Source organism: Aphelocoma coerulescens, chromosome 4, assembly GCF_041296385.1.
Source record: "Aphelocoma coerulescens isolate FSJ_1873_10779 chromosome 4, UR_Acoe_1.0, whole genome shotgun sequence".
In the NCBI taxonomy this organism is placed as follows: domain Eukaryota; kingdom Metazoa; phylum Chordata; class Aves; order Passeriformes; family Corvidae; genus Aphelocoma; species Aphelocoma coerulescens.
In genome coordinates, this window is record NC_091017.1 from 73199627 (window position 1) to 73213507 (window position 13881).

The 13881-nt window shown below is 45.3% G+C and overlaps 1 protein-coding gene across 7 annotated transcripts in view; it reads right to left on the minus strand.

Annotated features, from left to right (window-relative positions):
- Positions 1-13881, minus strand: part of FGFRL1 (fibroblast growth factor receptor like 1) — a 171166-nt gene that overhangs the window by 10982 nt on the left and 146303 nt on the right. For all 7 annotated transcript variants that reach the window (XM_069014672.1, XM_069014670.1, XM_069014677.1 and 4 more), the window contains 2 exons: positions 5134-5214; positions 62-346 (listed from right to left, as the gene is read on the minus strand). In XM_069014672.1, coding sequence (XP_068870773.1) covers positions 62-346; positions 5134-5214 — 366 coding nt within the window. The remainder of the gene's footprint in view (positions 1-61; positions 347-5133; positions 5215-13881) is intronic.

Sequence of the window (13881 nt, forward strand, 5' to 3'; positions counted from 1 at the left end):
ACTGAGCCAGCCCCCTTCTCAAAGGCCCCTCTTTGCTCTCCCTCCCAGAGGCTGCACTTACGGATCACTTCAACTTTGTACGTTGCATTGATTTCTCCAACTTTGTTAAACACCCGGCAGGTGTACTTCCCGCTGTCCTCTGGCTTCAGGTTCTTCAAGTTCAATGTCCACTTCTTCTTCTTGTTCTCCCCAATCTCCTGGGGAGTGAGGGGCTTGTTGTCCTTCAGCCATGTGATGTCAGGCCTGGGGTTGCCACTGGCCACGCACTTGAGGCGGATGGAGCTGCCAACGGGGCGGGCGATCACTCTCCGTCTCATCTTGGTAGGCTGAGTGAACCTGGGCCGGGCTGCAAAAGGCATCAGAATGGACTGTGGTGAGCACAGGACATGAGCAAAGAAGGAAACTATTGTCAAGTCTTATGGCCAAATTTGCCTGAGAGGCAGCCCTGTACATACCAGCGTATCACTCTCCCTCATATCAGCTCGAACTGTTTTCCTTAGAAGGGATTCACCACCCAGCCCGATGCATATGAATGTCTACTGGACTGCTCTGACCACTGCACTAACCTTCTGCATGGCACAACCCCAGAATTTCTGTGTCTGTAAAGCAATTGCACCAGACCATCTCACAAAATAATACCAAAATCACGCTATTGCAGCTGAAGGCAAAATGCGGCCCCATAATCACACTGTAATTGTTACCATATTCCACAAAGCCCTTAGCCAAGACCAAAGGAAAACAACTCAGATTCCTGTCATGCTGACCATTTTCTCAATTTTTTGCTTGTCACATGAAGCTTCATTTTCTGAAGATGTTTTACCCCTTAGTTCTCAGTGGCTTTACTGGGACTTAAGAAGAGTCAGCATCTTTTCAATATGTAGGAAAGTCTTAGAAGTGTGACAGACTTCTGTACATTGATCTGAACTTAAATGTATGCAATTCATTCAGCTCCAGTTTACAAAGCCTTCAAGCTGAATGGTCCAAAGAAGCAAACAAAGAAATGGAAAGATCCAATAAAACTCTATGAGTTTGTTATTAGAGGATACCCCATGCCAGTCCTTCCCAAAACTGGAGAATCTGAAGCAATAGCTGCTGGTGGATAGAAGCATGGGTTAAAGCAGTCATCTTGTCTCAGCAAAGAAATCACCAATACTTCTAAGAGCAGAGACAAGAAACTTAGAGAAACGCAGGGCTCTCACCTGGTAAAATCTGAAATTTAATGAAGAATTTAAAAGACATGACAAATTTCTCACAGTTACTTTAACTACACAAGGCTAGTCCAGGGACACTTCTAACTAAGCCCATCATAGAATTGTTGAAGTCGGAAAAGACCTCTAAGATCATTGAGTTCAACCATTAATCTAACACTGCCAGCTCCACCACTGAACCATGTCCCTAAGCAGCACAACTACATGCTTTTTAAGCACTTCTAGGGATTCCTTGGGCAGCTATGGGATGGCCTGGTGGGACTCTCTGCTTGACAGCCAGCCCTGCTGCCCAGGGCTGAGGGCCAGAAGCTCTAGGATGTGCATTGTAGTGGAGCTTTCCTGAATGGAAGAGGCTGGTCTGCAGCTTCCTATCCCCAAGCACTGGGGAATGGCAGCCATTGCCCTCTGAGGTTTGTGAGCATATCCCTTAGTCCTCACCCCCCTGCAGCCTTGGCCAACATCCCTCCCTCTTGGAAGAGGACACCCTTTGGCATACCCCTCTCTGCAGAGTGCTGCTCCGTAGGGGAAACCATCTGTCTCCACAGCCTTCCCTTGCCCCCATGGCTGTCATTTTGGGTCCCAGCCATTCCATGTTATTTCAAACTCCTGCTCAGAAATGCTTTGCTCTCCATGCAGAGGCTTTCATGTGTAATCCAATGAACCGGAGTAACTCCGGCACTGGAAGTCTTTGCCGTGACAGCTGAGCAGCAAGTGTGACATACTAACCCCTTCTACAGGTCGTGGTGCCTGAATTGCTGGGTGTTCCCTTTGGGGTCTGCTGCAGGAGGCCCCCTCACAGCAAAGACAATCCCCCTCCCTGACAATGAACCCTGTCAGAGCTGCACACTGTGGGCAATGACATCCCAAATTTCAGTCTGAGCCGAGGGAGACATGCTGATAAGGGCTGTCATTGTGGAAATTGAGAAAATGTCTGCAAGGCTCATAGAGAGGTCAGGAATCAGCCATGTAATGGGTCTGAACAGTTACTCTCTAATATGGCAGTAATTGACTCTGAGACCAGGAACTCCAGGTCCAAGTAGAGGGGAGATCCTCATGGATAGGATTCCTGAGCTGGGACTAACATACCGAAGAGCAAGATGGAGCCAGGACAGTCACACTTCCCCAGCAGACTGAAAAGATGAATGAGTGACTCTGAGCTCTCGGAAGGACTCAGTGGAGTCCCTGCTCAGCAAGGGCATTGTAAGACAGAAACTCTTTCCACTCAAAAATGCAGGTCTTTAACATTTCTGGTTTTCCTCCCACTGTGACTCCCATGAGTCTGTCTGGAGTTTTGCATTCACTCCTCATACACGGTTGCCCAAATATATACCAAAGTACAGGTAAAGCTACACTCCTCTGGCTCTTTCTGGCTTTCTTTCTTTCTGTTTAAAAAAGGTTAAGTGATTATGTGGTCTCAAAAGCTACTCCAGGCTGTGTGCAATATGCTGAAACCAGATCCCATTTACACAGTCCTGAATGTTTCCTTGACAAAAGCCTGAATTGGACAAGTTTAGAAAAGCCAGTTAACAAACAGGAGAAAGAGAGAGACACACACGCATTAGAGAGAAAAAGAGACCCAGCAAGCACAAAGGAGAAAGAGGAGCAGCAGCACTGTGAGAGACAGGCAGAAAAGGTCTCTTTTGAGTTGATGCTAAATGTCTGTCCCCAAATCTGTACCATTTACAGTTTTGCTTGTTGGAGTGCCAGCAAATGCCATTACAAAGTGCTTCTGTTATTCACATGCTTGTTCTCCTCCACATCACTTGGCATTTGCTTCATAAACATGAACCACACATTTGTACAGTATAAATTATGACCCACTCAAGAACAAGGGAAAACACAAGTGGATGGGGACAAAGAGACAGTGTTGTGTATGTGTTCCTGGCTGAAATGCTGTTTACCATGATGATTTATTCAAAACTAATGAAAATTAAATACAATGGAAATCTGTCAGCACAACGACCTGTGAAGGAATTCAGCGGTCTCCTCTCTCTGTGGAACACCTTGAGAGGCATGGATCAGTTCCTAAGGCTTCTGTCAGATGTTTCTCATACAAAGTGAGGTGACTATATGAAAAATGTTGTCTTCTGTCATCTACCACCATTACCTCCATGTAGTGACAGTCACTATGACTTCTGGCTTTCGTTTTAATTACAAAGAAGGAGTCACAATAGGACTAAGTATTGAAATACTTTCAAGTCCAGTTAAGAGCTCAGTCAGTTGTGGGAAGACGTGGGTGGGGGTATCTATCTTTCCCCACACCAGTTCCCTGCTCTCCCCAGAGATACCACTCTGTGATGGTAGATAGAAAGCAAAGATGACCTTTTTTTTTTACCATGCTTCTCCTCTCACACTTCTCCAGGGCCCAGGACTGCGACAACACAAACTGCATTTTCACCCATCATCCTCCAGCAACCTGCAGTCACACACTGACCCTCCCGCCACACCAGCTCACACCAGCAATTTACTGGTGAATAGTGCTGGATGGAAAGGGTTTAGGTGGGTGCATGGCCAATCCCAGGCATTTCTCTGCTTAGGGAGAGGTGAGGAGGAGGGACAGGGGAAAAAACAGAGGTTCAGGAACACTCGCAGCACAAAGAACTGGGCCAGGGCAGCACAGAGTAAAACATGGTCTGATATGAGATTGTCAGTGCCTAATAATTTTAGTAGGGCTTACATCTTTTCTTTGTAATACTTTTGTTGTGTCATCATACTGATCTATCATCCAGCAGCTCTACCAGGAGCACCATGGTAATGAGTGAAGAGATGGCAGCTTTGTACTAGCTGCTGAACCCCTCCTGAAGTACTCCTGACCTGTAGTTTGTCTAAGACACCCTTCCTCCAGCTCTAAAATGTTGTCATCCCTTTCCAGAATGAGTGGAGTTTACCTTTTTCTCCCCAGACAAGCTCAGACTGAGATAATGTCTCGGGGTGACTTTATGGTGTGTATCCCCTATTGCTGCCCCATGCCCAGATATATAATTCAAGTGTAGCCTGGACTACACCACAGCACATCACATCCCTTGTTTGTCATCTCCTGAAGAAAACTGGCCCCAGCTTAAGTGGTGGGGACTCATATGGTGAAAACCTGTCAAGTTCCACCCCTACCACTGCTGTGAGGCTTTCCCTGGCCACAAATGTGATACAAAGCCATCTCTGTATTTTAAAAGTAAAGAGGCATGTAATGCACGAGCAAAATGGAAATGCCGTGCTTCATCCACTGAGCTCAAAAACTCACATCACACTCCTGTCAGCAATGGCCAAAAGCTGTTTGGCATCAGACTGACAACATTTTGTCCTTCAAGAGTGCTTGGACCAAACTGGGCCTGCCAGTCCTGTGGTGATTCAGAGCCTGTTCCAAATGAGATTTTAGCAGTTCCCCAAAGCTCTGTAACAGCAACAGAATCTTCTGCCTGAACAGTCCAGGGCTTGGAGAAGTTCAGGCAGGTGTCTAAAAGAGGGGTGATTTTAAAAAATACTCATCTTGGCTTAGTGCTAATTCTCCTGAAGTGAAGTCAGACCTCCCATTTGCCCTCAGTTGGAGAATGTTATGTTGGCACTGAAGACTTTTGGAAATACTGCTGTAAAAGTCAATATGCTTTTTATAGGGAGTCTATGAAAGCTGTAATAGCTGCACATGCAAAAGAAAGTCACTGCCCAGAAAAACAAATACAAGGGAGAGCCATGCTGGGGTAAATGGCAGGAGGCCCTAGGGCCAACCACAGGCTGTATTTTGCAGGACCCTTGGATGGAATCCATTCACACCAACACATTCAGCAGACACTGTTTATTATTTGACCATATGTAGGGAGAACTCACTCCAGTCGCTCTGCCTTTCCTCTCCATCAGCAACTGAGAAATGTGCCATGAGAACAGCACTGAACCAAGAACCGAGGAAAACAACAAAACACACACTGTTCCTTACCCCACTGCTTCCCAGAATGATCTTCATATTCTCCGTTGGAGCCTTCAGGCACCTGGCTGTCCTTTCCTGAGCTGGCATCATCTGTGAAGGAAAGGAAAGGGAAAATGTTAAGAAGGTCTCCTGCAGCACAACAGGATGACAACAGGAGTTTGCATTTCCTGCTGGAGACACCATGCAGCTGAAACAAACTCAATATACAGTAGGCATCCACATCCTGGCACCTACATCCTGGCCAGTTTAATGAACAACTTAGTTTTCTGCTTTATGAGCTTTTCGGCAGGCTACCAAATCAATGGGAGTTTAATCAATGTTGCCATTAATAGCTGACAAAAACCTCTTTGTTTATGTCTACAGGTTGCTGTTCCCTAGGAGGAGCTGATCTGTGGTACTATCTATGCAAACAATGGCATAAATCAAAATTAGAGATAATTAAACCTAGGGGGTGGGGGAAGATGTGGTCAGTCAGACAGAGCACAAGCAGTACTACTGTGGCCACTAATTCACCCTTCAGCTTCCATATAAAATCAGAAAAGCAAGCAGGTCTGGGGTCAAATGAGCTCTCAAAGAATACTGAATGCAAATTTATGGCTGGCAAAAATAATATTGATTTTAAAAGCTGCTTGTGGATATTTCTTTTGAATTAAGACCACCCATCCACCTGTATCAACACATCACTTTGTCCCTCATCACTCTTGCTGTCTATATCACTACCACATAGCAGTACCAAAATCTCAGCTCTGCCCTGGAGAAATAAAAATCTCCACAAGGTGAAACCCCCATCTCTCCAGCAGCCCCCATCTCAAATTGCCATGATGATATGGCCACCTACAAGGTCTCCAGGAGGGCCAAGGGAGCAGGAGAGTGCCTTGAACCTCATTTTACAACCTGGGTGATACTGGTGGCCTCGCACCACTGCAGTGCCCAGATGTGAAGTTTTTCCTCCTCCAGCTTGACCTCTACTGCACAAGTGCTCAACTCTGAGCAGCCTCTTACATAGCAATGGCTCACACTAGGAGGGAGGTCCACCTGAGGCACTCTGGCCAACCTCACATGACGGTAAAGCAAAATACATTGTCTTCTAAGATTCCTTCTGTGCTCTACAAGGTGGCACAGCCCCACAGGGTAGCTAGATTTGAGGTGACAATCTTGAACAAGAGCTCCTTAGCTCCTAGCTAAAGTGCACTGAAGTGGGGGAAATTTGATTTTCAGAGACAGGTCAGGTGAAGGCTGGGAAAAAGTTTGCCTCAATGAGGAACACAATGGTGTAAAAAACCCAAAGAATTAAAGAGAAGTGGAAACATCTGATTTAAGGAAGGAATCCCTCCAAATGCCCAACTCCTACAACTCATAAGAAAAAGGTCTTGTGAGCAAAAGAGAGGAAAATTATTTCTGTAATCTCTGCAACAGAGAGGAAAAACTGATCTCAGCTTATATATAAGTATGCCCCCCCGAAAAGGTACAAATAGTAAAACTTTTCTTTACAGTTGTTTTACAAATTGGGTTGTGCTTAAAACAGTATTTAGTGTGTAAACTTGTGTGCAGTCTTTGAGAGGGAAGAATGTGTCTTTAACCCCATCCTCACCCCAGGTTCTGCTATTTTGGAAAATCATCCCATCTCTTCAGCACAGGGCATTATATAGCAACAGATGCTCAGCTCTCATTAGCCTTGTCTCTTAAGCAGAGAGGCTGCAATGCCACATGAGTTTGTCCCCCCTCGACCCTGAGAGATTTTTCTCTTCTCCTTTTGGCTACTTTCAGCACAGTTTCTCCTGAAGCTATGTACAGCTGTCACTTTGAGGGGAAAAGAAAACTTTCCGGGCAGCAGCGCTGCGCTCATACCTCAGCAGCTCCTCCAGCTGACTGCCCCAGCCCACCTCCCACCACCCTCTGTCCATGGCTGGACACCCTGAGCCTTTCCTGGGTGCCCCAGCCACCTCCCAGCCCAAACCACAGGGCAGCAGGGTGAAACAGGTCCCACTCAGGGAACACCAAGTCTCACACAGAGCCTGAGTGCCAGTGCACCATCCAGGCTCTGCCTGCAGCCTGTGTTACAGAGGACACCAGTGCCCCATGTGCTGCACTTTGCAAGTTTATTTTTACAACCTTGGCAAACCAAATGCAGGGAATACAAAAATACACATTATACATGATGGCTTGCATATGACATAGTCTCCTTTCAGTCAAAATGCCAAACTGACTATCTCCTGGCACTTGCACAGTTTTTCTCATAAATATCCATAGTGTCACAAATGAACTCTTGGATGCTGTCTGACAGAGAGCATAGTAAATCCCTCAGCATAACTAGAAAAATGTATTGGGTAATGCAGAAGAAAAACTGTGGTCAGAGATGTGGGATTCCTGTTCACTGTTAACTGCTGAATATCATACAAGTGGTTAAGACGTTTAAGTGGTGATGTTCTGTCAATTATACCTTAATCCTGCTCAGTTTGATGTACAAAGAGCAGGGTATCTCCCTTGCCTGCTGCCTCACGTTACAGTAAGTCAGCCCCTGTGCCCTCCTCCTGCTGACACACAAGCACTGACTGTGGACTCCACACCCCTTGACTTGTTGCCAAGCTTTTGATGTAAGGAAAATCGCTCTGAATCCGTTTGATCCTTTGAAGATGCATCGTCAGTTGTTATCCTGACAAATCGCAAACCTGTGGAGTCACCTACCAAACCCAGAAAAAAACATTTTGGGGTGAACAGATCAGGATAACTCATGCCACCATGCTGAGCTGATGGAATAGATGATTTGGTGGAGGAACAAGACTGAAATAAATAACTGCATGCATTGAGGCATCTTGGCTTAGATACACTGGAACTTGTTCCACTTGTGTTGGGAATGCAGTAATGTTAACAATAGCTGAAGCCTTGAGGCAGGGAAATGCCATAAACATGGAAACTCTTGTAGAGCAAAACTGCTCCTTCCCATCCCCAGAGCTGCCCATGGGGTGAGGGATGTTCCAGCAGACCCTTCCAGCTGCAATGTGCATTGAACTGGGCTCCTACCTTCCTTGTATCTGAACAAACTCACACTCAACAGCTGTAGGAAAAAGAGTTTATTCGAGACACCCAGATGAAGCTCCTTTGGGAAAGACTCCCTGAAGCCTGTGAGTCTTCAGCTGAAGCATGAGTGAGGCAGCAGAGTAGCCAGTGATATAAAGTGCTAACCCGGGATGTGAATGCTATAGGGTCAGGGCTCTCTTCTGCTGCTTTCAGAGAAGGATTTGAATCTCCCCTCTTGCACCTTGGGTGAATGTAAAGCTCTGACGTGCAGTCTCAGAGAACCAAAAAGGAGCTGCTTATTACTTTGGGAGACAGATATCTCAGGAACACTCTGAGGATGGAAGGCCCCTGTCTAATTCAGACATCATCAATATTTGACTTCCACCTGGTTCAATCGAAGTCAGTACTGTGGCTGCATGGAAAGAATATGCCTCTCCCTGTTTTACTTTCTTAGTTTTTCAACTTTAATACCGAGTGGTTTCCAAGGGTAGAGAAACACTTTTATAATGTTTTACAGGGGTCTGTGATGCAGAAAGCAAAGTTAAATTTCCTGAAAGTTCAGAGGTGTCTGCTTCAGCCCAAATCTGCAGTCTGAAGCCTGGTTAATAGTGTCAGATACGAAGATCTGCTGTTTGCATTTCACCCCAACCTTCGCAAACACAACTGGCCTGGCAGTGTTCTTATTAGATTGAGAGAGGACCTGGAGAAACAAGCCACATTCAGATCTATATGACCAGCATACCAAATGATGAGTTAGTAGCAGAGATCATGAGTCTTAGCTATATTCCAGAAATGACCTAATAAGCCGATTGCTTATTCATGCTCTTGTCAGCTCCCCACAGAGGTGGGCAGCTCGGGGTGATAAGTACATACAGAAAAATCAGCCTGCAGTTCAAGGGCAGCAGGGACCAGCTATGCAGCACTGTCAGATTGGCTGCCAGCAGATTACCATGAGAGGCAGAGCTAAGAAGGATGAACTGCTGAAGTTTCCTACAAGCTCCCTTTTCTGTGACCTATATTGGAAGGTCATCCTGCACTGGACTTCTTGGACAGTATCACACGCTTAGGACAGCAGCCAGTTGGAAGATGAAGTGGAAAACCTGCCTTGAAAAGCAATCACTGACTAATTTTATGTCACGAGTATCTGATGCTAAGAAAATATACACATGATTTAGGTGTCCTTAATGTACAATTTGGCTCCATGGTGTTACAGAGCATGCTGGCTGGTTGAGAAACCTGAAGGGCAAGGCTCCAATATCGTGTCAGGTGATAGCCTTGGAGACATGGGACAGACTCGTGTAGGCCCTTCCCTTCCAAATATCACACATGGCCATACAAAACGGGGCCAGGATGAACACGGAGGCATCAGCCCACTCTACAGGAATGTCACCCCAGTGGCATCATGCTCAGCTGCTCTCCAGTCATTGACTCTCCCTTGCTTCAGGATCTCATTCCAAGCTGGCTTTTAGGGTTGAGATGCCACAGGACTGAGATGCTGGTGGTGCTGGGGAAGTGTGTGGTGTCCCAAAGCAGGCTGGATTTCTGCAGAAAAGGGATTTCTGTATGTAACTCCATCAATTGACAAAGCCCATTGAGGAGCCTATGGGACAAAGACTGCCACATCAGTGGGATACAGTTACTGTTTATTACCATAGCAGAATTGTTCCATTCCCCCTTAAAAGTTAAGGCAAATGGAAAATTCTGCATAACAGCCCAGCTCTGAGAGCAACTGATGGGAAATATTCAGACTGTTACCAAGTCAGGATCAAATTTTATTTACCCACAGGCTCTCTATGAAGGCTTCATGTTTTAGCTGAATGGGTATAACTGGTTTTCAGGCCAATACCATGTGCTGAACATCCAACCACAAGTCAAAACAACAGCCCAATTTTTAAGGCAAAAATCTAGCCATCATATTTCCCTATGATTCACAAAGTTGCTTCAATTTGTTATAATGCAAGGCCCGTCCCTGCTCGGACTTGATGGGACCAGCTTTGGAGTCTTTGATGTCAGAGGCCTTGAAAGTCCCATTTCACAGATGAGCCAGCTTTGCATAAATAAACAAAGTGACCTCTGAACTGGAGCCTGAGACCTGAGCACACTTCAAAGCACTGGGGGAGGTGCTGGGGGGGCAGTGGGGAATGAAGCAATCAGCATCCATCATTAAGGCAGCCCCCACTCCACACCGCTGCTGAACAAGGGGTGTAAATAAAAGGAGGGAGGCAAGTGGGGAGGGAGTGAAATGAGGGGGGAAGTGATGTAATCCAGTCAGGCTTGAACAATTATAATGAGGCCTTCTCCTTCTCCCATGGATGAATGAAAGAAATCTCTCTGAACTCCGGCTTTAGGAGCTGATTCTCGCATTTACCCAGACTCATCATATTTGCACATCATATTTGCTCCCCAATGTCCTTCACTGCTGCAGAAGTCTAGGGAGTGACCAAACTCAAGTTGCTTGTGGGAGGTGGATCTCGGGCCTTTCTAGAAGTTAAATCAGAATTTGTTCTGTTGACCCTAACCAAGAAAATTTAGACCATAAACTTCGAACAAGAAAAGATTGGACTTATTTTTCAGTAGCCTTGAAGGTGCAGTAGATGCAGGATAAATACACACAAAAGCAAGTGCAATCTTTAAAAGTAGGTCTCTGCAGTTTATCTCAGCTGCATTCAGGTTTTCCTGTAATACTTGCTAGAATTTAAAGGGAAACACAAGGCAAAGATCACTGTACTTTGTTTTAGGGAGTCTTCTGCTATCCTGACTGGTTTAGCTGATGCCCAGATGAATGGTACATGAGGTACATGTGTAGGAAGGCAGCAACAACTTTATCTCTGGGATATTACAGGGATTAAGGCACTTGCTTTCCCCAGATCTCCTTAAATGTGGATTAACACTCCAGGTTTCATTAGAGTTTCAGCTGGTATTAACCCTCAATGGCCAGGGAAAAACAGCCCAACTCACTGGCTAGCACAAATGCCATCTGAGAGCCACCACTGCCAGCGGACAGGGCTTTATTGCTCATCTTGTGATATTTGGGATGTTTCTGGAGGACCTTGAACATGATCTTGACCTTGAAGTCACTGCTTTAAAATATAGGAGTTTTTTGTTACTGAATAACAACTCCTAACATCTGTGATTCTGAAGAAGACCTCTGCGCAAATACACTCTAAAATCCTGAGCAAAAAGGAGCAAAACACTCCTTTTTGGTATCTTGTAATTTTTCAGCTTGTTTTGTGTTTTTTGCAAGGCCTGAACTATGACTTCAGGACCCTTGAGACAGGTGAATCCCAAGGGTGACTTGAAATCATTAAGACTCAGATGCAAAGTCTTCATTTTGACTAACTCTGATTTTTTTACCATCACTGAGATCTAATTTAGCAACTCTCCACTCTGAACCCTCTTTCCTGCCAGAGGTAGACAGGACCAAACTCCAATGAACTCATCCCACTAACACAAACCTGGCATAAATATCAGATACTATTTTGAATGTTTTTTGTAGATCCTCCATTAACCATCCACCTCATGCTCACCATTCCTTAACCTGCCTACATTAACAGCGTCACCTACAACAGCACCTATTAACAGTGCTAATGTTATGAAAAGACAGGAAATGTCTTTAGAGTTTATTTGGAAGGGCTCAGTGAAAGCAAGCTATCATGAATATTTGGAGATAAGAAAAAAGACCTCACAAAAGAAACCCCTCTCCTTGGGTCCAGACAGGCAAAACCCCTCAAGATGGAAAAGCAGAAACCGACTCAGAGGAGTGCACAGCCAAGGAACACTCTGCTTTTCTCAACCTCCCCTCACTCAAACTAAAACCAAACAACCCACAATAAAATCAACAGGAAGTAAAACACTACTGGCAGAGAATTTCCCTCTGTGACAGCCACTGAAGACTATTACCTACTGCCTTCAACTGCAATTGGGCCAAAAATAACCAGAGGTACTAAAACTGGAATTTCCTGACAATAAGAAGTATGTGTTGGTGGCTTATTTGGTATTTTCAGCTCTGGCCATTTTCATGAGAATTTCCATGCAAAAATTTTCTTGGATTTCACTTCAGGCCCAGCACTGGGAACCTCTTGGTAAGCAGGATGCTTTGCAAAAGGAACATTTGCAGGCCACCTGCCTCCTGAAATACTGGAGAGGCTCCACAGTCAACAGACAAAAGCCCTGGCTGGGTAATGAAGAAATGAGGCTTCTGTCCAGAGCTGCATCAGTAACTCACATTTTTAAGTTGTGATGATGTACAGGCCCATTGTATTACCTGTCAGTGGCAAAGCTCTGAATTGGTGGTTATTGCTGCATCCCACATTTCAACAACAGGTGAACATAATCAGAGATGACAGCTTTAAGACTAAGGAAGACTTAACTCTCTTCCACAGAATGAGAAAAAGGAGGACTATGGGATAGCACAGACATATGAGAAAGAGTTTATTTTACAGGCTGGTACCAGTCAAGCTCCAACAGCACAGACAAACGAATCCTACTTCTACAGAGAGTTTCAGCAGCCCTGAGAGAATCTTCCACTGCTGTGCATAAGCTGCTACCAGCACCTAGACTAAATCTTTTACTACCAATTCCTCCCTAATACTGAAATCTCTGCTGGGACACCAACATGGACATGTCCCTGTTCTGTACTCTTGCATAAAGAATGCTGTGGTTTGTTGCTTGAGCTTGATTTAAAAACTTTGGTATGGAAAGGGATAATGTATTTCCTTAGAGAGGTAAATGTGTAAGGTGGAGAGGTGGACCTTCAGAAAAGTGGGGTATTTTAAGGGAATAAAGAGATTAATACATAAAAACCTGAGATAAAAAATGAAACCCTTTAAACCAAACATGTGTGAAAGCTTCCCAAGAGCGGCATCCGCTTGACTACGGAATAGTCACTCAGAAGAAGAGAAAGCCCTATTTCATAGAATCATAAAATGATTGAGTCCAACTACAAACCTAACACTGCCAAGTCCCTCTAAACCATGCCCCTAAGGGCCACATCTATATGTCTTTTAAATATCTCCAGGGATGGTGATTAAACCCTGGGCAGCCTGTTTCAATGCCTGACAAACCTTTCCATGAAGAAGTTTTTCCTAATATTCAATCTCAATCTCCTCTGGTGCAACTTGAGGCCATTTCCTCTCATCCTGTCTTTGTTACCTGGGAGAAGTGCCCAACTCCCACCTGGCTGCACCCTCCTGTCAGGGAGTTGTAGAGACCAAGAAGGTCCCTCCTGAGCCTCCTTTTCTCCAGGATGAACACCCCCAGCTCCCTCAGCTGCTCCTCATGGCATCTGTGCTCCAGACCCTTTCCCAGCTCTGTTGCTCTTCTCTGGACATGCTCCAGCTCCTCAATGTCCTTCTTGCAGTGATGGGCCCGAAAGTGAATGCAGGATTTGAGATGTAGCCTTACCAGTGCCAAGCACTGCTCTGGTCCTGCTAGCCACACTATTGCTGACCCAGGCCAGGATCCCACTGGTCTTCTTGGCCACCTGGGCACATACTGACTCATGTTCAGCTGGCTCTCAACCAACACCCCCAGCTCCTTTTCTGCCAGTCAGCTTTCCAGCCTCAAACTTTAGAACATGTAAAATTATAATGATCTAGCTATGGCTGAACTATAGATTTTACAATTCCATTTGCCAGAGCTGGCTCATATAGTTGCTGAAGAGAGCTTTAGTAACATAGTATGGTATGATTGATAAGAAAGAAAACACACAACAAAAGGATGTTAGCAAAAAAGGAGTCC